The 24,031-nt window shown below is 38.3% G+C and overlaps 1 protein-coding gene across 2 annotated transcripts in view; it reads right to left on the bottom strand.

The window, feature by feature from the left end:
• slc2a4rg (SLC2A4 regulator) overlaps positions 1 to 24,031 on the bottom strand; it is a 45,815-nt gene that overhangs the window by 9,387 nt on the left and 12,397 nt on the right. For both annotated transcript variants that reach the window (XM_043224037.1, XM_043224038.1), the window contains exons 3-4: positions 7,906 to 8,006; positions 2,178 to 2,413 (exon numbers count right to left, since the gene is read on the bottom strand). In XM_043224037.1, the coding sequence (XP_043079972.1) occupies positions 2,178 to 2,413; positions 7,906 to 8,006 (337 nt within the window). The remainder of the gene's footprint in view (positions 1 to 2,177; positions 2,414 to 7,905; positions 8,007 to 24,031) is intronic.

Genomic DNA, 24,031 nt, shown 5'->3' with positions numbered 1-24,031 from the left:
GTGTGTGTCTGCTCACACACACACACACACACACAGAAAAAAAACAAGCAAATACCCCCGCCGTTCTCAAGGCCGACGATATTAACCCTTTCACAGACCGCGCCGGCCTTCGAAACGTTTCCCAAGAGACGGTGTGACAAGCATTAACCAAACAGACTCGGAAAGCGAGCCAGATCAGTGACGGAGCGGGACTGGAAGCGTCTTTATGAATGAACACTTCACCCAGCTGCTCAGCATTTGGCTTGGTTCGAAGAACTTTGTTTCTTTTTCTCGCGTCCTCCATTCAAAGTGGTTTTTATTGGCTATCGCAGGACGTATAGGTATGCGGGGAGGCCTCTGGTGAGCTGAAATAATAGACGAGGTAGCCAGCGCCGTTGCCTAAGACAAGCTCTAGCAGTATGGGACACATCCATCTGTCTCTGTGCTCACACAGAAGAGCCAAGAAATCAGCCCAAGTAATGTTGAACGTTATGTAATGCGCACCAGCGTGAAACAAACAACTCTGCAAACCATTTTTTAAACCCTTTCTTTAACATTTCTGGTAAACACCTAGCAGGGATCTAGTAATGATCCTTTTGAAACGAAACAAAAAAACTTTTTAGTTGGGTATAAGAGCTTTCTTTTGCAACAGAATCTATTAAGAAAGAGATTTTGTTGTTTGTTTTGTTCGTTTCGATTTGGAAGAATTTATAGTAGAGCTTAGTGTGTAATTTTGACAACTAGTGGTTGAAATGGGTACTGCAGACCAAATTAAAAAAAATACTAGAAAAGAGTTTTTTCCCTTCCTCCTTCTCAGATTTACCTGGGTTGCCAGATTGAGAACATGCAACTGACCGGCCCACTTTTTTTCTTCTTCGCCATTTTAAGCGGCAATATAATTTTTTTTATCTATTATTTTATCGGTAACACTTTATAATAAGGTGTTTATAAAATTGTGATTTTGATCGTTTATATCATTCCTCAAGAAAATAGTGTTTATTCTTGTAACTTTTGGTAAAAAGGTGTTTATTCTAATCACAAATGGAATTAAATTTGAAAACGCAACAATTGATTGGTCAATCAAGCTTTTTCTTTCTTCAAACAATGGCACTTTAAGCTTTGAACTAAAATATTATTGCAACCATACAAAATATTTATATATTTTTTTAAATGAAAGAAAATCGAAGAGATTGTGGGCTGCTTGATTTGAATGTACTTCCCCCCTCTCTATTTAACAGCATTAACTTGCAACGAACGGCCACTTCTGAAAACTGAAAATACGCTCACAGACAGGACAGAGCAAGTTACTTTTGGCATAAAAAAATCTTTTTTAAGAAATTCAAACAATAAATGCTGTGTTGTGGCTCTCATATGTGTTGTGACAGATCACTGTAGCATTGTTTTTCATAAATATCTGCTAACATAATACGGCATTGTTACCTTGAAAGGCTACTTGGTTTGCAAACTTTGCATGGTCATGACAGGAATTGAAAGACTGCATATAACTTTGCATAGATACGTTCACTAAGCAATCTTTTAATAATAATATTATTATTACAGCCGCGCTTAAGACTAAGCCAGGAATAGGCCACTGTTCAATTAGGACATTTAAGTCATTAAGTGCCTTAGAGAAACATTTTCTGGTGTGCATCTTAAGACATAACAGAAGCACTGATATATTTTAAGATCGGTCAGTACAAGTTTCTTTCAGTTGAAACAGCTCAGACTTTCAGTTTAGTCTAGGACCAGGCTTAAGCCTCGTCTGTGAAACCGGGGGCAAGTCTTTTTTGTAGGTGAAAAAACATCTGAGTAAACACAGCGATACAGATATTGTATATCTGTGTATACAATATTGTGCATTGTGTGAAAACCGTGTGTAGCGCTGTGAAAGGATAAGACACACACACACACACACACACATCCTTGGCCTCTCCCAAAACAAGGTGAATGAGCAGAAAGGCGAATGGCTTCCTGACATTGAAACCACATTCAAATACTGGAGTGATTCCACACATACAAAAAACAGAAAAGAAACAAAAGCAGGCTACAAAAGAGATAGAGAGAGATAGAGAGAGAGCGAAAGGTGCGAGGGGGACAGGACTTAATGTGCCAGAGCCACACTGATGTGCTTATTAGAGCCGGAGACAGAAACCAACCGGTCCAACCGCTTCCTCGTACGCCGTGACCTGATCCCCTACCTTTCTTTTTCTGGGGATGGGGTCCTCAAACAGGAAGTGTGTGCTCTCGGTTTCCTCAATGTTGTCATCACTCTGGGAGGAAAGCAGGAAGCTCTTGCCGGGATCGTTGGAGAGGGGCGGGGACGGAGTGGAGGGCACCGATTGGTCGCTGGCATCCCAGCTCCAGTTCCCACTGGTAGAGCTGCTGTAGCTGGCAGACAGGCTCTCCTTCCAGCCTTTACCAGCCAAATCTGCACCTGAGCACACAACACAGCCATTTAAAGCAGGAAAAGACCTTTGACGCTGTGCCTGGAGCATGTACTATCAGCTATCCCAGAGCCCAGCACACAAATGAATTCACAGACCCAAAACAAATCTAAGAACTGAAAAACAGAACAAAAATATAAATAAGGAGGGAAAAAAAGAACAACTGCCCTAATATAGCAATTGAAGGGATAATCCAGACCATTATGACTGTAACAATAAATAAAACTTTAGTAACACTTTAACATTAACTATATTAATTACCATCATCAATATATGCCATTTATTTAATTCTGTTAGTTAATATCCAAAACTTAAATATTACTAAAGTGTAAAGTTTTATCTGTTAACATTAGATAATGCAATCTGAATATTTATATATATATATATATATATATATATATATATATATATATATATATATATATATATATATATATATATATAGTGTAACTAAAATCTTTAATGATTTATAAGCAGTTTATTACTATTTTATTGATTTATAAGCTATAAACAAAAGAAAGCGAGACCAACGGATCAAAACAAAGACATAAAACAAAGCAAAGAAATAAAGAAAAACTAAATAAAGAAAAACCTAAAACCTATCAAAACTATAAAAACAACTACTTAAAACAAAATACATAAAACAGACATATTGAAAACAATGGAGATAATTATACTGAAGTTCCAGGGTGGTTTTTACCAAATCTCAAATACCAATACATATCCATTCATTTGATGTGTCCCAGCTGCAGAGTTTTGCTCCAACTTTGATAAAACTCACCTGCCTGTGGCTTTCTAGCAACCCTTAGACCGTGATTAGCTTGTTCAGGTGTGTTTGACTAGGGTTGGGGCTCTCCAGCACTCGAGCTGCTTAATCCTGCTCTCTTCTAAAATGCATTTTCAGCATAAATAGTGTGTTCTCCATTCAAATACCCAGATGGTCCACTTAACCAAAAGTGTGGAATATTGGACACTTGCACTCAGCTGTGACAGGATGCATAAAGGATGATCGGGCACTGATGATAAATGACAAAATAACTTCCTAAAATTCATAAAGCTGAGGGCACAGAATAAGTGCATAGTGTACGGTGCGAACACAACCTTTGTTACTCAGTGCTAGTTCAGTTTCTGACCAAAGTGTGATTGCTAAAAGAATCCAAATCGATCAGCCTTCCTTTCACGGGAAGCAGGAAATCTGGCATTAGTGAAAGCCATTGATTTGTTTGTGCGTATTTTACACTCGTTTATTACAAGGCTCTCTGAAATGCTTTATTCTGATTGGTCAGTCACAACAATCCAAGTTGTGTTATTCCCAACAACATCAGTCGTAATTAGCAGTGCCGAATAACACAGCGCTTATCCGCATCTTTCCCGTCACGCCACTTCAAACACAGCTGCCATCTTGTGCCTCAGTCGTTGTATTTACAGTAAAACGACACCATTGTCTAGACTCAATGCTGTTTGTTATTAACTGTCTTTCTTTGTGGAAGCGATGCGTTTAAAGAGCTAATAAAATATTTGAACTTAAATCAATATTGGTGTCCAATTATTTACTTGTGTGGTAAGTCGCCCTGGAATAAGCAGGATAATAAACATTCAGCCAGCTGTTATCACAGGATAAACCCCTTCAGGGTGATACAAGATCCCCATCACTCTTTCAAGGGTTTATTTCCGCCATAACACCCACCTGGCTCCACGTTATTCCTCCGTACGGATACGGTTCAGTCTCGCTGGAGTCGGTGTGAACACGCAGGAACGGCCGGCTGAAGATTAAATAACACAGCAGCACTCGAACCCGTAAAGCCATTGAATTGTTTCATTCATGCGTAAATTTGCCCCGTGGCAGTGTTACTGAAAAACGTGGTTTTTTTTTTATAAATGCAACACATGACCTAGTGTGCAAAAAGGTAACAGCTTCCATAAACCGCTTCGTGTGTTTACGCGAGATTCGTTCGTCGATAGATCTACAAAAAATGCAAATAGCTCAAATCTACACGAATTACAAATCATCCTAACACTTCTTAAACGGCATCTCTTAATCTAGACTACGTTTTGAAATACGCTATATTCCTTTATTTCAAGTTCTTCGTAAAACACACATTAACGTTAACCACTTAACGTTAAAAATGCATTGGTAAATGTAGAAACTAACATGATCCTAGAAGAACAAATGATTGACCGATATTCAAAAAAAAAAAAAAAAAAAAAAAAGTAACCATAATGTGAAATGCCGCCGTATACGACTCTGTTTTTATTTCACAATGTCCAGCAACAATAACCTCGACCAAACTAACTTAACTAAATCTCTAGGTCTAAAAGATAGCCTTGAGCAACAGCATAAACTGTGCTGACATTAAATGACCCCAAACCGGCGAATCACCCCCATTTCATGACACTTGACCTCTTAGGATTACAGTCTGGGTTCTTCCAGCATGTGTGCTCTTGCCATTCAGCAGATGTTTTTCATTCAGAGTGACTTACAGTACACTAATTACAGGAACACACTCCCTGGAGTGGGATGATTCAGAGGTTAAGTGCTCGGCTCAAGGGCACAACAGTATTAGGAAAAGAAAAATCGCAATCAAAGTAGCCTTACGGTTTCTGCCCCAATCCTACAAGAGGACCGTCACACCATTTTTTCCTCCTCGCATCAGTGTTTCGATGCGCTAAAATCTATTTCAGATAAACCCAGACGGTGGACGGTGGTCACTTTACAAAGTGGACAAGAATAAGCTGCAATGAAGACCAGACCTCATGCCGTTAGGAAACACCAGGAGCCCCGCGTTGTTCTTTCTTCATCTATTTTCTAGTGAAGGGATGGATAGCAAGGAAAGGGACAGCTCTCTGTTATTTGTGCAGCCACGCTGATACAGTACAATAAGTCTTTAATTTCCCAGAAGGGCAATGTGTTTGCATTAAAGATATTAAAAAAATGACAACGCACAAATGAAAAACACATAAAAACCAATCCCAAGGCCAATGTCCTAGATTAAATCGTAATGGAGAGGGGGAAAGCTGTGCCACTTTTTACTTAAGTTGTCCTCTAGGCAAGAGTAATGAGATATAATATTATTTCAGGATGTCTGCTATCAACTGAAAACATCCATACCGAAGGGACACTGAAAAATGACTTATACAAATGTGAACATGAGAAAAACTATTTACTAATGCACTGGGTCAAACTCACTTTTCTGTAACTCATCCAGGAAATGGTTTATTATTCAGAATATTTAAATGTAAATAACCTGTATTTCTATCATTTTCTAGCAGTATTTGCTAGGGATGCACCATATTGGATTTCTGCCGATATGCCGATATTTTTCAACTCATTATGGCCGATACTGGTGCTGAAACCGATATATTTCCTCTTATCTGCGAGACATATCGGCATCATTTTTCAAATCGGCTTAAATTTAAAGCCCATATCGACCCATTCCAATATGATAATATCATTCTTCCCTGCTATTTGCAGTAGTATGTATTTCCTGATGATCATATAATGTAAAAAAAAAATTCTAGCATTTTTATTAAATGTATAAGATACCTTTTTAGGTATTAAAATTAATTAAAAAAATTTTTGCCTAATTTTATTAAACTTTTTTTATCAAACCTTTGGGGTCGGTGAGCCTTACTTACCAAGGCTGCATTTATTTAATCAGAAATACAATAAAATCAGATCACTTTTGATCTCTTTAATGTGTTCTTTCTTAATGAAAGTTTTAACAACATTCAAAAATATCAATTCATCACTAATTTGGCCAACTAAAATAGCACGATATATAATCAAAATAAAATCAAAGAAGGTCGACTAAGATCACATCACACAGAGTGACTCCATAACTGAAGGAACAAAGAGAGGGAAATCCTCCATGGAAAGCGTTCAGAGGATCCATTAAAACAGCCTGTTCCTTCCAAGACACAAATGTTAGGGACCGCGGAGGGACAGCCGCTGTTTTGTGACAGCTTAAGAAAACTCTCACTTTTCATTTTGTTCCAGAAACTCTGAAAGGTCAGAACAAACGCAATACAAGTACGCTTTCGCCACAGTTGAGTCGACATTAAAAATCCTGCTCTTTTAAAAGAACAATCTTGGTTACACTTCATCAAGGAATAGTTACGTACGAAGAATCGACCGACCCAGTTAACAAAAATGAGTCTCTTCCGTGCCCATTTAGTGTCATTTCATGGAAAATAGCAACCAATACATTACTCGAAACTCTTCTTTGGCCTTGAAATGACACGTGGGTGAGTTTTTTGGGGTAAGCTATTCGTTTGAGGGCGAAATCTGTGTTTGATTTAAAGTCTAATAAAACATCAATGAGAGATTTCAAGCGCTTTTTGCTGCTGCACAATGTCTATTGTCTTTTCTTCTGAGCATACTTTTGGTTTTGAGAGCCGCGAGCTGAAGGAAGGACAGTCACTGCACTTATAAATAGTTTGCTTTTCCTCTAATCACGCTAAAGGGGGTCGAAAAGAAAATGGAAAACAGAATTGTTCTTCCTCTTTTGAAACAACAGTCTGATGACCATGTGCTGATATTTATACGAAACTAAACTGTCCACAGACAAATTTGTGCAACTAATAAAAGACCTTTCAGAAATCATGGTGACTGTGACGTCACAACCATGAGCTTATTAACGTATGACCAGTGATATGCTGAGATTAGCTAATCGTACAACAAAGGTCATTTATAACTAGAAATCTTAAAGGTACAGTACAAAAAACTGCCTGTTTAATTGTACAGGGTAAAGTGTAAAAAAAAGGAATAAAGAGAAACCATGATCAAATTAAGAAGTGATAAATTAAAATATAAAAAATAGAATACATATATAAATGTATTAAAAGAATTTCATAAAGAATTAATTACTCCAGTCAACAGTGTCCATATTATTCTAATATGCTGATTTAATAATTCTTATTATAAGTGATTAAACCACCATAGTTTTTAAACCACCATAGAAACCATAGTTTTTCAGGATTCTATGAGGATGAAAAAATTCATTTATTTGAAACGGAGATCTCCTGTAACATTATAAACGTCTTTACTGTCACGTTTGATCCTCTCAGTGAATCCGTGATTAATAAATGCATCTTAATTTTCTCCAAATAAACTGAAATAAGCTGAATTTTTTGTGTTGTCAAACGATTAATTGTAATCAATCGCATCCAAAATAAATTTGATTAAATACACATAACATATAAACATAGCATATTTTTAATCTAATTTATTTTGGATGAACAGAAAACACTGGCTCAACCAGAGTTTGGGGTGGGACTTCCTGTTTGAAACGGAAAAACTCAACACAAACTTCAGAAACAACTATTATTCAGAAATTACAGGCTTCGTTAATGGCAAAATGGAAAAAGCTGGAGTCCTTTTGCGCACTTGTGTCGGGTTAGAGCCTGTTTGACAAGCCGTCATTCAACCTGAGCACTCTGGGATCTATCAGGTAACAGCGAAGGAAGCAGAGCGATGTTTAACCTGAGGCACCGGAGGAAGGGTTGAGCACCAACGGGCTGGTGGACAGCGTGGTCAGGACGGCGGCGGCCATCACCTCTTTATCAGCAAGACCAGAAGGCCTCCTGTTAACAGAGAGACAGAGAGAGAGAGAAATAGAGAGAGAGAGAGAGAGAGAGAGAGAGAAATGAGTTTACAAATCATCTTTAGACTTGGATCAACTAAAACCAATTACGTCAAGCAGAGGCAGATGTTAAGCGCACTCTCACATCAACATCTGTTAGGTGGGCCGCCCAGGCTCTCTCTCTCTCTCTCTCTCTCTCTCTCTTTCAGCCGGAGTGCCCGTTTTCTCTGTTCGAGTCCCACAGTAAACACTTCTCTGGGCCGTATCACAGCTCCCTACTGCGCTAAACTCATCACGGGTAATGGAAAATTCCAGTGCAGTAATAAACACGAGCGCTCTGCCTCTGGTGTATGCCCACACAGCACAGCTCGATTATCAACTGTATTTATTCAGCGTGTGTGTGGGAGACAGTTTACTCGTGTTTGTAAATCAACACCGGGATTTAGTGCGCGGCTGAATGAAACGCTCTGTTAACTGTTTAGGGTCTTGCTCGCAGGTGAGATGCATGTACACTGTGCGCACACGATTGATGGCTGTTACAGCGGGGTTGCAGAGAAAGCGGAGGGATTGTGGGAGATCGGAGAGAGAGGAGAGCGAGCGAGTGCTAACAGACATTGCATTTAAATATTTATGCAAATTAGAAATGTTTAAATAAGATTACTGTACGAGATGGGACTGGTGTGAATGCGTTCGGTGGCGTGTTGATTCAACAAACACAACTACACAATATCAAACAAATAGCATGTTATAAAAAACGTCACACGGAAATGATTTTGCTTCTAGTCTAGTTTTCTTCTATTTTTTTTAATTCCTGATTTTTTTTTTGTCATCTCAATGTATTTATTTGTACATTTGCATAGAATTAAATGTGTCATGACTGTCACGTGCACGTTTTTATTTTTAACTGAAATGAAAACAAACTAAATAAAGTAAAAAAAAAAAATTTAAAGATAAAAATATAAATAAGTGATGAAAATGGGAAAAGTTGCTTTGGCAAATCAATTGAAATAAGTACTAAAATGAAAATTAAAATATATATAATTTTTTTAAAATAATAATAATACAACATAACAAACCTATATATATATATATATATATATATATATATATATATATATATATATATATATATATATATATACACACACACACACACACACACACACACACACACATACTGCCTATATATACATATATTTTAATGTTTTGTTTGTTTGTTTTTATACTTTTATATAATCTAATATAAACCAAAAATACAATAGTATACCAATAATACTAAAATAGCACTGGTACAGAAGCAATGTGATAAAGTTATAGTATGGGTATCTCAAAAGCCACATGTCTTTAAAAAAAACTACATTTGACAACCCTTGTGCCCATTCATTTCTATTGTCTGGAAAAGTGCAGCCTGAATGTTCTGCTAAACCTCTTTTTTTTGTCCAACAGAAAAACAATGGCATATGGATTCGTAAAGACATGAGAGTGTTAGAATTCTTGGTGGTGAACCACTTTAAAATTTAACTAGCTATTTCAACACTGGTAATTGTGTAATTTTTGAGCCTCGCTAGAGCATCAGACGAGAATCAGCTTCTTCCCCCGTCTGATCTTCTCCACCCTGAACACAGCAGCACTGATCTAAGCACAGAAACCGACACAATGCTAAGCTGTGTCTCTGTGTTATATAATCAAAAAAATCCCACTCACACTCCCTCATATTCCCTCATAATTTCATGAAATATGCTCCCTCTGCCCAGCACACACACACACACACACACACACTGGGTTTCTGCCCCCCTTCGCCTGCTTTGGCAACCTAACCAGAGCAAACTGGTTTGGAGTCGCTCTGAAAGCCAAGCCCAGAGACTTGGCAGGGCTGTCAAACTTTTTTCCTTTATCTGGGTCAACTTCCAAAAATCGTTCTATCGCTGCAAAAGAAAAGAAAAGAAAGTAGTGGATTAGAAGCAGACAGACTACGGAACATAAATAAAATATGAAGTTCTGCCTCGTTTTTAGAGAGAAGAGAGAGGAATGACGGAGACAGATTCATGCTAAGATAAAACATTTTTGAGAAGAGAAGAGAAGAGAAGGAGGAGGAGGAGAAGAAGAAAAGTGGAAAGGAGGAGGAGAGGAGTGGAGAGGAGGAGAAGAAGAAGAGAAGTGGAAAGGAGGAGGAGGATGTGTGTGTGTGTGTGTGTGTGTGTGTGAGAGAGAGAGAGAGAGAGAGTGGAGCGCACATTCAGAATGAATATGTAGGTGTATGTTTCGAACACTCTTGATCAAAACACACTCTAGAGATGGATTATGCTGGTATTTTCGGTATTGTTTAAGAATATGCATATAGCAAATTCTATTTAAAAGCCACACCCACACACACAATCCACTCAGCTATCTGAACTGGAACACGGCAAGACAGACTGCTTTTTTATTGGAATTAGTTATAATTACTACATTACACATGTATATGATTCATATGATAATGTATATGATTCCACCCAATGGCTTTAGTAAGACAAAGAGCAGTGAGCAATATGCATGCGACGAAGCAAAAATAGGAATAATACGCAAGGAGACCAGTAATATGTAAGGACTTTTTATGACAACTTCTATCCCCATGGCGAGACATTGAATTCTGTGACACCGCCACGGACACGCCCCCTGGCAAAATCCCAAGATCTTCGCATTTTACCTTCGCACCGCAGTGCTGGGGCTCTAATAAACAGAGCAATTCCAAGATTTAAAAAAACCTAATATTATAACAACAAAATATAGCATATTTATGACAAAAAAGGGCCAGATTTACGATCAGCTTGCATCACCGAAAACCTTCATTTGACATTAAAAAAAACTAGGCCTAATGTCAGGTTTTACTAAAGAGCAAAGAATTAGCGCAGGACAAGCACGTGCATGGATATTTTTGCGATTTATCTTGGTAATGCGCTTTTGTTGGAGTTTTCCTTACGATCGATACTTTTATGGGAGGAGAGTACGTAAACGATTGGTGATTTTCTGAGATCCGCGCTCATCAGTCGACTGGTATTTGTGGCATTGTGTAACGCTCAAAGACAGCGTGTCTTAAAGCAGGCCGTAATTTGCACCATTTGTAGACTAAGCTGGTCATTATAAAATGCAAATCAACCGCAGAATTTCCTCTCCTATCTCCTTCCTCTCCGCTTTAATGCTAATTTGACCCGTTTAATAACTTCGCCCTACGAACGTCTCAAAACACCCCTGATTTTTTTTTAAACTTTCAATGTTGCAAACAGTTATCCAGAACAGAAACAGCGTTCGAAACAGAAATCCATTATAACTTAACAAATGCCCATAAATGTTTATATATATATATATAAATAGCTTTCAAAAGTAAATCCGCATAATGATTTGGGAACGAGCGGAGGATATCAGAGACTGTTTTCTCCGACCGCTTCCCTCCCACTCTGTTTCTCTCACACTCGCACACCGCCTGCTTTCCTGCCTTCCCGCTTCTCCACGCTTTTCCCGAAAAAGCTCTTTATCGCATTCGGCTGTATGATTCATGCGTTACCATATTCACACAAACACATTCATAAACACGCCGAGAGGGGCTCAGCAAATCTGTGAATGTGTGCGAGAGATAAATGAGACTTACTGGAATCTAATTTCCGGCATTAAAGTCGAATGTAAGCGCGCGTGTAATGCCGCGGCAGTAACTGCGATGAATTAACCCGCATCCTCTAATCACTCCGCTCGACAGCATCGACAGGCCTGCGTGACGCGGCGCGAGCAGAGCCACGTTATCTAGCGTCTGTGGACTCACGGTGGACCAAAATCAAGCCTAGGTCCAATCAGTAGCCACGTACCCCCCCCGTCAGAAAAACAAACGTGCTTCCAACCCCAGTCCCGCAAGGAAATGAGGAAAAGAATGATCGAAGAGCATCTCCGTTTGGGTTTTTCCTCTCGGTTGGCTCTAGGTTATATTGGCTGAGAGCAAGCAGCTGTGGTTTGCGTTGCGTTACGGTCACGTGCCATTGTTGCGACGCTGAGATGACTTTGTGGTGGCTCGTTGGAAACAGATTTTGGCGAGAGGCGTCTGGAAACACAACCTGCTCGTTCGAAAGATTCTGTTTGATCCAGAAGCAAAACGAACCGAAACCGTGAGCGACGAGGTTCTTGCTCTTACTGCAACTGTAGGGCAGGCCGCTCACAGTCGCTCGTGCTCGTTTCAGTGGGACAGGAAAGAGAATAGCCGAACTGTAATTTTCGTTATAATGAAAGTGAATGAGGAATTAAGCTTTCAAGCTTCAAAAAAAAAGCAAAGGTAGTAGAAAAGTACCCTAATAGCGGATCATACGACTATATTTTCAAGCCCTTTGCGGTCATATGATAGATTTGTGTGTGAAAAGAGACCATCTAAAAGCACCAGTCTTTATTCGGTTTAATAAACAAAGTGACCAGGATATCCTTCAAAAATGTGTTCCTTGGAAGATAATAAGAAAATGAGAGTAAACTATTTATTTATTCATTTGCTTGATTGCCATACTGTTTTCCAACCTCATACAAAGTAACGCTGTGCAGATAAAAATTCATGTGAGAGGTCAGACTTATCAATGACTCCATGTGACTTAATCAGGTTTGGATAAAGCAGAGGACCTCATGGAGAACTGTGTGTGGTCATAAAGATCATGAACAGATGTGTGCAGATACACACTTCATTTATGTATAAGCTGCTATGTGTAATGTCTTACAATGTGTGTGTGTGTGCGTGTGCACCTGGTATTTATCATGTTATGGGGACCAAATGTCCCCAAAAGGATAGGAATACCAGTAAATTTTGACCTTGTGGGGAAATATTTTAGGTCCCCGTGAGGAAACAAGTTTATAAAACATACAAGATTACATTTTTGGAAAATCTAAAAATGCCAGTAAGGGGTAGATTTAGGTTTAGGACGATGACACATACAGTCTGTACAGTATAAAAAACATTGCACCTATGGAGAGTCCCCATAAAACATGGAAACACAACATGAGTGTGTGTGTGTGTGTGTGTGTGTGTGTGTGTGTGTGTGTGTGCGCGTGATGGAGCAGGCAGTGAGAAGCACAGCTACAACTCCCACGCATCCGAGCTTCAGTCTCCGCCCTGCTGGCCTACTCTGTGTATGTGTGTGTGTGTGTGTGTGTGTGTGTGTGTGTGTGTGTGTGTGTGTGTTTTCTCCTCCTCTCTAACCAGGGCCTGGCTGCACATGTTCACTGATAGAAGCTCAAGTAAACAGAACCGGCCCTGCCTGATAGCACTCCAGAGAGCAGCTCCATTACTGACGAACAGCCGCTATTGGCTGGAGTGAAGCCAGCAGCTCAGAGAGAGAGAGAGAGAGAGAGAGAGACTAGATCTCTGCTTCATCATGTTATAAGATAATCATTTCAGTTACATTAATAAATCTGACTAAATTATTATTAATAACAACAACATGTTTTACGTGTTCTGAAGCAAACATGTTCACATGTTTTTTTTCTAATCATCAAAATATTTCATCACTTCAGTAATATAGTAATATGTTTTAAAATGTAATTTATTCTTAGGGCCTACAAGAAACACCCCAAACCTTCTCAGCTGTGTAGCATGAAGAAAAAAACAATTGAAGAGAAGAAAAATGTGAGAAATATAAAGTGAATGAGTCTTCTGTGTTTGTGGGTAGATAGTAAACATATAATATTTATCTGAGGACTGTCATACTCTCTCTTGAGTGTCTGTTTACAGGACTGTGTGGATGTGGGTCACCTCTCTATTTATAACCAACCTGTGTGTGTGTGTGTGTGTGTGTGTGTGTGTGTGTGTGTGTGTGTGTGTGTGTGTGTGCGTGTGTGCGCATGTTGGTGTGTGTAAATAAGGTAAGCACTGTCACCCCAAATGACTGACATAGACAAACACACACACACACACACACACACACCTGATCTTTGTCCTCAAATTGTTCGAGAGCGTTTTGAGTCCCTTTTGCTTAATTTTATGCAGCCTTACTGGATATAAGCATTCATTTCCTTTGAAAAAAAATATTTCAACTTTCCTCAAGTTGTTATGCCTTTAACATTTTGCGAGGCTTTTATTGTTATTGAAGTAACTTTCTCTAGTGGTCAGACATCCGGAGCCTTCCTGCCGTCCATGCTTTCACTGCGCTGCCTCATGCATTGGTTTGGTTTTGTCTTTGTTTGGTTCAGTGTGTTTTTCAGGAAGCAGATATGTCACGCCGCTTGGCAGAGATCCAGACAGAGGAAAGCTATCTGGCCTGCAGAAAAGCGCACAATAAGCACTGAACATTGTGAGCGGTACGCTAAAGTTAGCAGCGTGCACGCACACACACACACACACACACACTTCTTCCTGTAGTGTGTTGAAGACACTCAACCCCTTGTGTGACACAGAAGTGCAGCTATCCTCACAATGCTGTCCCGACTGTTGATTCAGGACCCCTGTATGACAAGATTTACTTAAAAATAATTTTGACTTGTCTGTCAGTTTGCAAATACAAAGTAAACTCACATTTAAGCACATCTGAAGTTTGAGGTTTTGGGGTTTTTTGGTGCTGTGGTTTTTTACGAATGAAACATGCATCAATAAAGTGTTCATTATAAGATTAAAAGAATGAATTTAGAAAGTAGATAAGTATATATATGTGTGTGCATAACAGCACCGCTCCTTTAATATGGTTCACAATTTAAGTTATGATTCATGTTCATATATTGGATGATCTGGAAATTCTGGTTTAGTAATAAGACATTTTTCAGAAAATACTGACTGATTTATCCTAAGATGTTATAAAATAGGTAAAAATGTATTTTGGTTTTTACTCGCATTGCATTTTACTGTAAAATTTATTAAAAAATAAAAACATTACCACTTTGAAAATAATTTCACAATGAAATAAAATAGTTTTTGAACTTTATGAACTTTTCTATTTAGCAATACTGACATTGAATTCTAGCAGAAAGCACAGCGAAAGATACAGTTATTTTTATTACATGTTTATTTTACTGTAGTATTACAATACTTTTCTCTCTGTTATAATATTATTTCCCAATATTACAATCAATAATCACATCAAAAATACATTTTTGTTTGAATGTGAATGAACAAATATGAAACTCCCCATGGATTTAGCACTCCAAATATTTTTTTTTAAATAGATGCCTTCGCCTCAACTGTAAATGAATTTCCAAATAAAACTACTAAAATATCTAAATATCTTTAATATTAAAATCTATGTTGCTAAAAATAAATGATAACAAAATAAAATACAATATAGCATTTATTTGTGGTTGGTGTCACACTTTAACGGCAGCGTGATGCTAATGCTAATCGACAGCATACGAAAGATGCCATGCACCGCCCTCGCTTGTAAATAACCCGTGATATTGATGCTTTGACACACACGCTGCTCCAGGCGCGTCCTCTCTTTATCAGAAACAGTTCAAAGCCGCTGTGAGAAGAGAGCAGAAGGGTCAAGCTGCAGTCCCACGGCCTGACCTCAGATCAAACTGAGCATGAGAAAACAACAGCATGCATGACAGAACCAGTCATCTGAGCTAGTTATTAAAGCAGCGTGCCAGGATACATCTGAATGCCCTTTCTTCTACATTCTTGCGTGTTTGTTTGCGCGCTTTTTCCCAGAGGTTTCACACACGCAGGCCGACCGTCCTTGTTGTGTCAACCAGAGAGGGCCTTTGAATACGGTGTGTGGGAAGCATGTTTGCTTCTTGCTCTAAAGTCCACGGCGTACGACCTTGGCAGAGTTAGAAAGCGTACAGCATTCCTCCCTCTAGCTGGCCGGTGTTTTCTTTTATTCACTTCTGGAGCACATGTTAAGATGTGAAACGACCGCGGCTCCACGTGAGCAGCGAGCGTTTCATACATGATCTTTCTCCCTCTCTCTGACATGTGTTTTCATTTGTCTCCCTCCCCCCGTGACCCCTCTCCCCCATTCAGCCCCTGGTTTTCGCTCCATCCCTCACTTTCTCCCGAGAGCGGGGCTGAGCTACACCTCCCCCATCCCCTCTTGCTCAATGCTGATGGACGGATAGTCACGGATGAGATCCAGCAGTGTGTTATGATCTATTAAGGTCCACTTGAACGCTATAGGACTTAGCAGAGATTCGTCAGTGTCACTTTCTGTGCGACTTACTTGCGTTTCCTAAAAGCACCGATAACTGTGCCAAATACATGTGCGATAATAAAGTTTTATACTATTTGAAATTTGGCATGGGTTTTTAACAAGCATTTTTTTTATTCAGAAAGGAGCATCAAAATGAGCAAAAGTGACATTAAAGATTTCTCTGAAATAAACGCTGTTGATCTTTCTATTCATCAAAAAAACTCAAGCAGAATAATGTGTTTTATTTTTTTATTTTTTTTGGATGAGTAAAAACTTTCAGTAGTGATGCTGAAAAAAAATCTCTGAAACAAACTAAATAATAGGGACTTGGACGGTTCGATCGAATAGACCATAATCCATTATAGCCTATGACACCATGTGTGTGCGCTAGATGTAATTACAACAGCTCTATTAGTACAATTATTATAACAATCACACATAGTGTTCAAATTGGGATCTACAAATGGTCAAAAAAAAAAAAGTAAGTTAAATTGTGCTTTGTGCGTATAGTTATTGGTATATTTAAAACATGTTAAGCAAGCATAATCAACGGCTAGCCGTGCATTAAAGGATTTTAGATGTCTCTCAGGATCTGTCACTTGTCTGTCGCCTGGCTGCTGGCTTCCTCGTAGCTTGCTAAAGGCTAATTTGTAACCACAAATTAGCAATAAAATGTGAAGAATTTCTGATCATACTCCATCATCAGTGTTATGTACACATCATGTAATATATAAACATTTGTCTTACCACGGCAACGACTGACGCATTTGAATTGAATCTGTTATCGGTGGAAAATTAAACTAACTGACTCGGATCGGAACGGGACGCAACGGCCGGCCCGATGGTGGAGAAGTGGCTGTTATTCTGTCCACTACATATCAGACACAGAGATGAAACGGAGCGGCAATATCCCGTTTATTTTAATGATTTTTGGGGGGGTTTGTGTGCATCAATTAAAGCAGCGCATTAATATGGAACCGTGAATAAACTGACTTGGAACTACTTGTGCAGCAAAGAAATGTGACCGCTGCATACCTGCCAGCCAATCAGAATCAGCCAGACCATGGGATAAATATTTAGAAAAAAAAAAAAATTCTATATATATATATAAAGCTATACAAAAATAAACCGCTCCAAATATAGACAGAAAAATACAAATATTGAATTAGAGGCAGGGGGTTATTATGAATGAACCTCTTTTAGATTGCATTTTATTTTTCTCTTTCTCATTTGCTGTTTTTTTTATACGCATATGTTTTATGTAGCATTATTTCATACCATTTTATTTTTTGCTTCAGATCTTGTTTAAAATACATATTTTATATTATATTCTACTAAAATGTGATTAATTTTTTTTTTCTCATATTGCGATATATATCTCAGCTTCAGCTCTTCCCCATGTAGTTGGCTCCTGTGTGATGTTTATCAGCACCAGAGCATGCTGTTATCTCTCTTTCTGTCTCTCTGTGCAGTTCACTAATTATAGCCGTCTCCACCCCTTTCCAGCACACCCAGTTAGTCTCCGCCTGTTTTCCACCACACTGTTATGTAATGCCCCGCTCCACTCCAGATCCACACACACACACACACACACACACACACTGGTAGGTGGGACAGTGTCCATGTTTACCAGAGGGTAAGTCTCCAGTACAGCAATAGAATGATAGATGACTAGACTTTAATAGCACACAACATTGTGATTTATAAAAGCCCTTCTTATGCAAGTTGCCGTGTGTCTAACAAACTGCACTGCCTTTAAACCTGAGCTCAGTGCTCTCTCTCTCTCTCTCGAAATGCACATGGTCTCTCACACACACTTATGTAAGTTAATGTAATACCATATAATAATAAAAAACTGCCCTCTGCATATTTTCACTATAATTTTCCCAAACAAAAATCTGAGTAAAAAGCAAAGTGTTCCTGCCAATGTCTGTTCACATCTGATTTATTAAACGTTCGGTTCATACCATTCAAGTTTGGGGTCAATACATTTGGCAACGTTTTTGTCTCTTTTCGACTCACCAAGGCTGCACTTATTTCATCCAAAAAACAGCAAAAACAGTCATATTTTCAAATATTATTACAATAATGATATAAATAAATAATAATAATAATAATAATAAATAACAGATTTTTTATGTAATGTAATATTTGTTTTACAAACAGGCTGGGAGTAGGGATGCAAAGATTTTGTTGGTACAATTATTGTCTGAGAAATAATCACGGTTTTACAATTATGGAGAGTTAATCATTTATTCATTTCACAACAATACTAATGTATGAAATCACACGAACGCTCAAAATAGTAATAAACTAAAGACAAAAGTCCATCCCTCTTATTGGGATTAAGAACGTGACCCCTGCTCTGTAAACATCCAGGACAGCATTTCCTTTTTAAAAATTACAAATGGAAATCACAAAAGTATTCAGTTTTTACATTCTTTACATTTCCTTTGGACCTGGGGTAGAGAGTTTGGAAACATGGTGAAAAATTAGTTCTGAAATTAGTAAAAAAAGTATTATTACTAATATTAACTTTTTTATTCCACAGGGGAAACTATTACTAATGATGGAAATAAACTGCAATATAATTATAATCAACTGTCATCTATAGGCCTACGTAGTCTATTCATTTTAATAATATTCTTAATAATTCATATGAATTTACACGTTGCCTGAGAAAATTATATCTATCATTTTGGTTTGTGAGATCGAAAGTGGCACTTGAATAATTAATTGAAGTAAACAATTAACTTAAGGTAAATGCTGAGCTAACGAGCCGTAGCTTCGTGTCAGGTGGTCCCTCACGTCGTGCATTAAAATCGTTCAATGTGCAGCTAGCCAGGCGTCATCACTTATATATTCGCTCTTTAACATCATTTTTTTATGAGCAATTTTTAAATGACACCTTCTTGGTGTACTCAAAATGGTCCCACACTATTGACAGACGTTTCTCTGGTGGAAAGAAAGGATCTGCAACTAGTTGCAATCCCTAGCTGGGAGACCAGACAGCTGACCAGCTAAACTAACTAATGCTTGACAAGCCACGTTAGTTTTTAGTACACAACAGACAAGCAGATACACCAAGAACTTCACACCCACATGACAAAACACCACTTCCTCACACGTCCAAATTTAGTTTGACGCGTCTGAAGGAAAACATCCTCACATGCTTCGACTTGAAAAGCCTCTGAACTTGTAAAAAAAATCTAAGCTTTTAAATGAAAAAATGTCCGTTTTTAATCAACAGACTGGCTGAGCACAAAGAGGCCGAAGAGACACTTTGCCATTTGAGTGTTGAAGCAAACCAAACAAAATGGAGGCTATCGAGTTGCATAAACAAAGTTTGAGAGCAGTCCTCTGTGGGCCGATTAAAGCGGTGTATGAGTGGACGCGGTACATATAAACGTTTTTCATCCGCATCTGAATATCAAAGGAAAAGCCCTTGATAACACACACACTACAGGGCAAAAACAAGCCTTGTCTAATACCTCTGAGAGGAGACACGCTTACACGAACATACCTAACCTGACAACTCAGGTGACGTTCAGAACAACATTAATGCTGTAAAGCCTAGGGGTTTAATCACACACACACACACACAGTTCGCAGTGATAATTAAGTGCAGTGCTGTAGCTCATCTGACTGCAGTACACAGACTTCACAGCTTGATGACCTTAAACACAGTTTCTGTGATGTTGTTGTCATTATGCTGCTCTAACTCCCAGCTGCGGCTTTAGCAACATATTTGACGGCCTCAGAGACAACTGTGTAATAAGCCATCTCTGAGTTTTTCATTTCCATCTGAAGGCGAGGGGAAACCCCACATCGGCTGTTGTTGAGAGTGTGTGTGTACTCGTTTCACTACCTGTGAGGGCCAAACGAAGGGACTAAGACGTTATAAATATGGCAAGTTTATGGTTGGGTTAGTTTACAGTTGGGTTATTTTAATTTAATGCCCATCGAGGTCAACCCTTTTCATTGTTTCAGTGCTTTGGGTGAATGCGAGGGTTGTGATACAGTTGCTAAGTTGTTCCAAATCATTGTTATCCTGTTGCTAGGGTGTTTTGGAGGGTGACAGTGTTGCTATACAGTTGCTAAGTTTTTCAAAGTCATCGTTATCATGTTGCTAGGGTGTTTTGGAGGGTGACAGTGTTGCTATACGGTTGCTAAGTTGTTCCAAGTCATCGTTATCATGTTGCTAGGGTGTTTTGGAGGGTGACAGTGTTACTATACAGTTGCTAAGTTGTTCCAAGTCATCATTATCATGTTGCTAGGGTGTTTTAGAGGGTGACAGTGTTGCTATACAGTAGCTTAGGTGTTCCAAGATGTTCTCTGTCTGTAAGAATGTATGTAGTTCTTAATGTAGTTTGAGTTGTTCTAACTAAATGTTGTTTGGGTGTTTGGACAAAAGGGACTGCTTTTTTGGAGTTTCTAAAGTGTCCCAAGCCATAGTAACCATGTGGTGTTCAAAGTCATTTGTAATGTTGTTAGGGTGTTGTTGTAGGCTGAGAGTGTTGCTATGAAGTTACCAAGGTGTTTCAAATGGTTAGAAAGCTGTAATAAGTGTTGCTATGCTGGTTGTTCTAGGGTGTGCTGAAGGCAGTGAATATTGCTTTGCAGTTTAAATGGTTGTTAATGTACTGTTAGGCTGTTGTAGCCAGTTGTGACTGTTTCTATGTGGTTGCTAAGGTGATTGACAAAAATAAGACACTGAAAAAAAACTAACCACACATCACACTCAGTGTGTACTGGTCCTCAGGTTATGATCTATATTAACAATGATAAACATCCATAAACATATCAAGCTTCTCTGGTGCATCACGACTGACTTTAAATGTGGGAAACTATAAGGGAGTCAAATGGATCAAAATGCATCTGCTCATAATAAGGAACACAGTTGTGTGCTCCAGTTTTAGTATCTGACCACAATCAAAAAGACCTGTTTTAATCCACCCATATGGGAATAATGTCTAATTCTGAATTTAAATGTGTATTTGGGGCCCCACTCAGCGTCCCCAGCCGACACAGCTCAAGTGTATAAACACAGTACAGGAATAAATAGTGATGAAAATATCTGAGACGAAACAGCTGAACTAATCAAACAAACAGGCCTTAAGCAAACCTCACAGACCACTTCCCGCAGAGAGAGAGAGAGAGACCCGAACAGAGTGCTTTCTGCTACAGGGCGAATATCTGCAAGAGAGCACTTTGTTTCATTGTCTAAAGCCTTTCACGATTCCAAAAACCTTTTTTTTATTCAAAGTAAAATTCAAATTCATAAACTCTAATAATTTGTTTGTTTATTTATGCGTATATATACACATCCAGATACAACATTATTGGTATTTTAAATATTTTGAGCCGGCTGACTATGCCATAACACACATTCAAATCCAGATGTTGCATTGTTTACATCTGTTTTATCTAATACGATACATGAAACACGGTCTGCTTATTATTATCCATCTCCGTATCCATACATTCTTATTAAAAAAAACAAATGCTTACAAACACCACGAGGAAGACAAAGCTGACACTATTTATTTAATACTTTGTTCATTTAGCTTTCTCCGACTGATCCAAGATCAAATAAAGAGAGCGAGGAAGATGTAGTAGAATTTGGCAAAAATAGTTCAGATTATTGATTTAATCTGTTTTCCTGCATTATAAATGCTGAGCTTGCAGAAATAATAATTATGTGCAATACTCACAGTCCCTTGCCAAAACGCAGGCCCTGATATAACATCGATACTTGGCATCTGTGTCTTGATACAATATTGCCAAGCAAATTATTGCAATACTACACCGTAACACCCCCCCCCAATTTATGATGATATGATAATACAAGTATAAAGTACATTTATTTTATCTAAAATTACTATGTCTGATTCTGCAGCAAAAACTGACTTGAATGAGGCAGCAGCAACAAAATCAGATCCTGTATATGAATTTTTATATTTTCTTTATGAAGGTGTGTAATATGAAAACAACCGTGATGGACGCTATAAAGACCAAAAACATTGATTAAACATTACGAGTCTTAAGAAGCCCTAATTATTGAAATTCTGTATATTAACCACATTACACATGAGCAATGAATATAAATCACTGCTCATCCAATATTATAAGTAAACTCATCATCTAAGCTGCTTATTGTTGCGGCATATGTTTATTTTCATAGAGAATTTAAGGGGGAATTTAATTTCAATTAGTCCCTATTAAGTTCCCAATCCAATATTCCTATCATGACTTTAAAGCGTGTGATATTATCAACACTGATGTTATAAGAGGGCCGGTTTTACTAAACAGGGCGAATTAGCGCAAATTCAAAATGGGAGTGGAAATTTCTGCTGGTTATTTACTAAGAGCGCGGAAAATTAAAGAACACAGACGCAACATCTCATCCACATATCGACCGACACAATACACCAATAAAAAAGAAATAAAGAAGCCACAGTAGCTTACGCTGTAAAGAACTGAAGCCCAAAAAATGAGGTCTGATAGAGTCGTGAATCCTAGGTTTCGAATAAAAAAAATAACACGGCTTGGCAAATTATATGATATGCAAACGAAATGTTATATGATATGCAAACGAAAAGACATGCTTTTTCGGAGGGCGTTAAATAATGGCGCGAATAGCAGTAATTGCTATTCTAAGAGCAAAACTGTTAAAAGACGTTTTCACTGGTGCAAGCTGTTACACTGGGTCTCTAAGGTCTAACACTTAGCACAGCAATATCCGATTCAGAATAAGGTAAATAACTGGATTACTAATATTCAAGTAAACATAGCCTGTCTTAACCAGGTGTGACATAGTTTTCACAACTTATGACTTGAAGTTTGTTGGGGTTTTTTGTATTTTTTGCAGCATAACCAATGGTATTTTTAACAGTTGCACTGAAAAGTGTTCAACAGCGTGAACCGTTACCCTGAGATACACACATTGGTGGTAAATTTACAGCCACGTGTGAATCAAATGGCAAAAATGAGCAACCTCACTCTGAACATCTATTTAAAAAGGACACGAAAATACAAAAGCATCTTAAAACTTTAGATACCTGTGGCAGCAGGCCTGAGCACCAAAGCTCAGTTTCCTGGAAACCACAGCTCGTTTTTTTCCCCAGTGGGAATCTGAATGTCTTTTTATTTTGAGCTAAATGTAATATGTAGGGTTTTTTTCTTTCTTTCTTTCACTTCCCTTCCCTCACTATATCCCTTCCTTCCTTGGGCTGCACAATTATGCTGAACTGTACACACAGTAAATACAGCTTTGCACTAAATATGAGCTTCAAAAACATCAACATGAAGGGCTTTTGTAGGCACACAAAACACACAGCTGAGCTTTTCTGCCAATTGTTCGTTCGGTTTCAGCTGACTGCAGAAAATTATTGCTTTAAATACTTCTAGTTACGCCAATAAGCATCCGTGTGGATTTTTGTGGATTTTGCGCTCGGAGCTCATTCGTTCTTTTTACTCAAGAGAAAAGGGAACATTAGGCAGTTTTTGCTTACTATTCAGTGAAGAAAAGTACACTTCTTAGAGCTATTCAAGAAAAAGTATGTTAGGCTATGAATGTATTTCATATAATTAACAGCATACATAAACATTTAAAAGCGTTGTGCTCATGAAGTTTATGTATGGTGCCAGTAGGGCTGTTGGGCTCATTTCAAGCAGCTGGAGCGATAAACTTCTCTCTCATCAAGATGAATTTTGACCGGCTGTACAGATTTAGATCAGTGCACAGTTTGGGGAAGTGCAGAGGGAATCAAATCTGTGGAAGACTCGATGACAGAAACATGGACTAGCTGAAAACACAGTATTAAGTGATTCATTTCAGGCTTCTAGAGGGAAAGTTATGTGGATTTTTTTTTTATATTATTATTGCAATCATTACATTCCAGAA

The sequence above is a fragment of the Puntigrus tetrazona genome, chromosome 23, assembly GCF_018831695.1.
Source record: "Puntigrus tetrazona isolate hp1 chromosome 23, ASM1883169v1, whole genome shotgun sequence".
NCBI lineage: Eukaryota > Metazoa > Chordata > Actinopteri > Cypriniformes > Cyprinidae > Puntigrus > Puntigrus tetrazona.
This window is presented reverse-complemented; position numbering and strand designations above follow the sequence as displayed.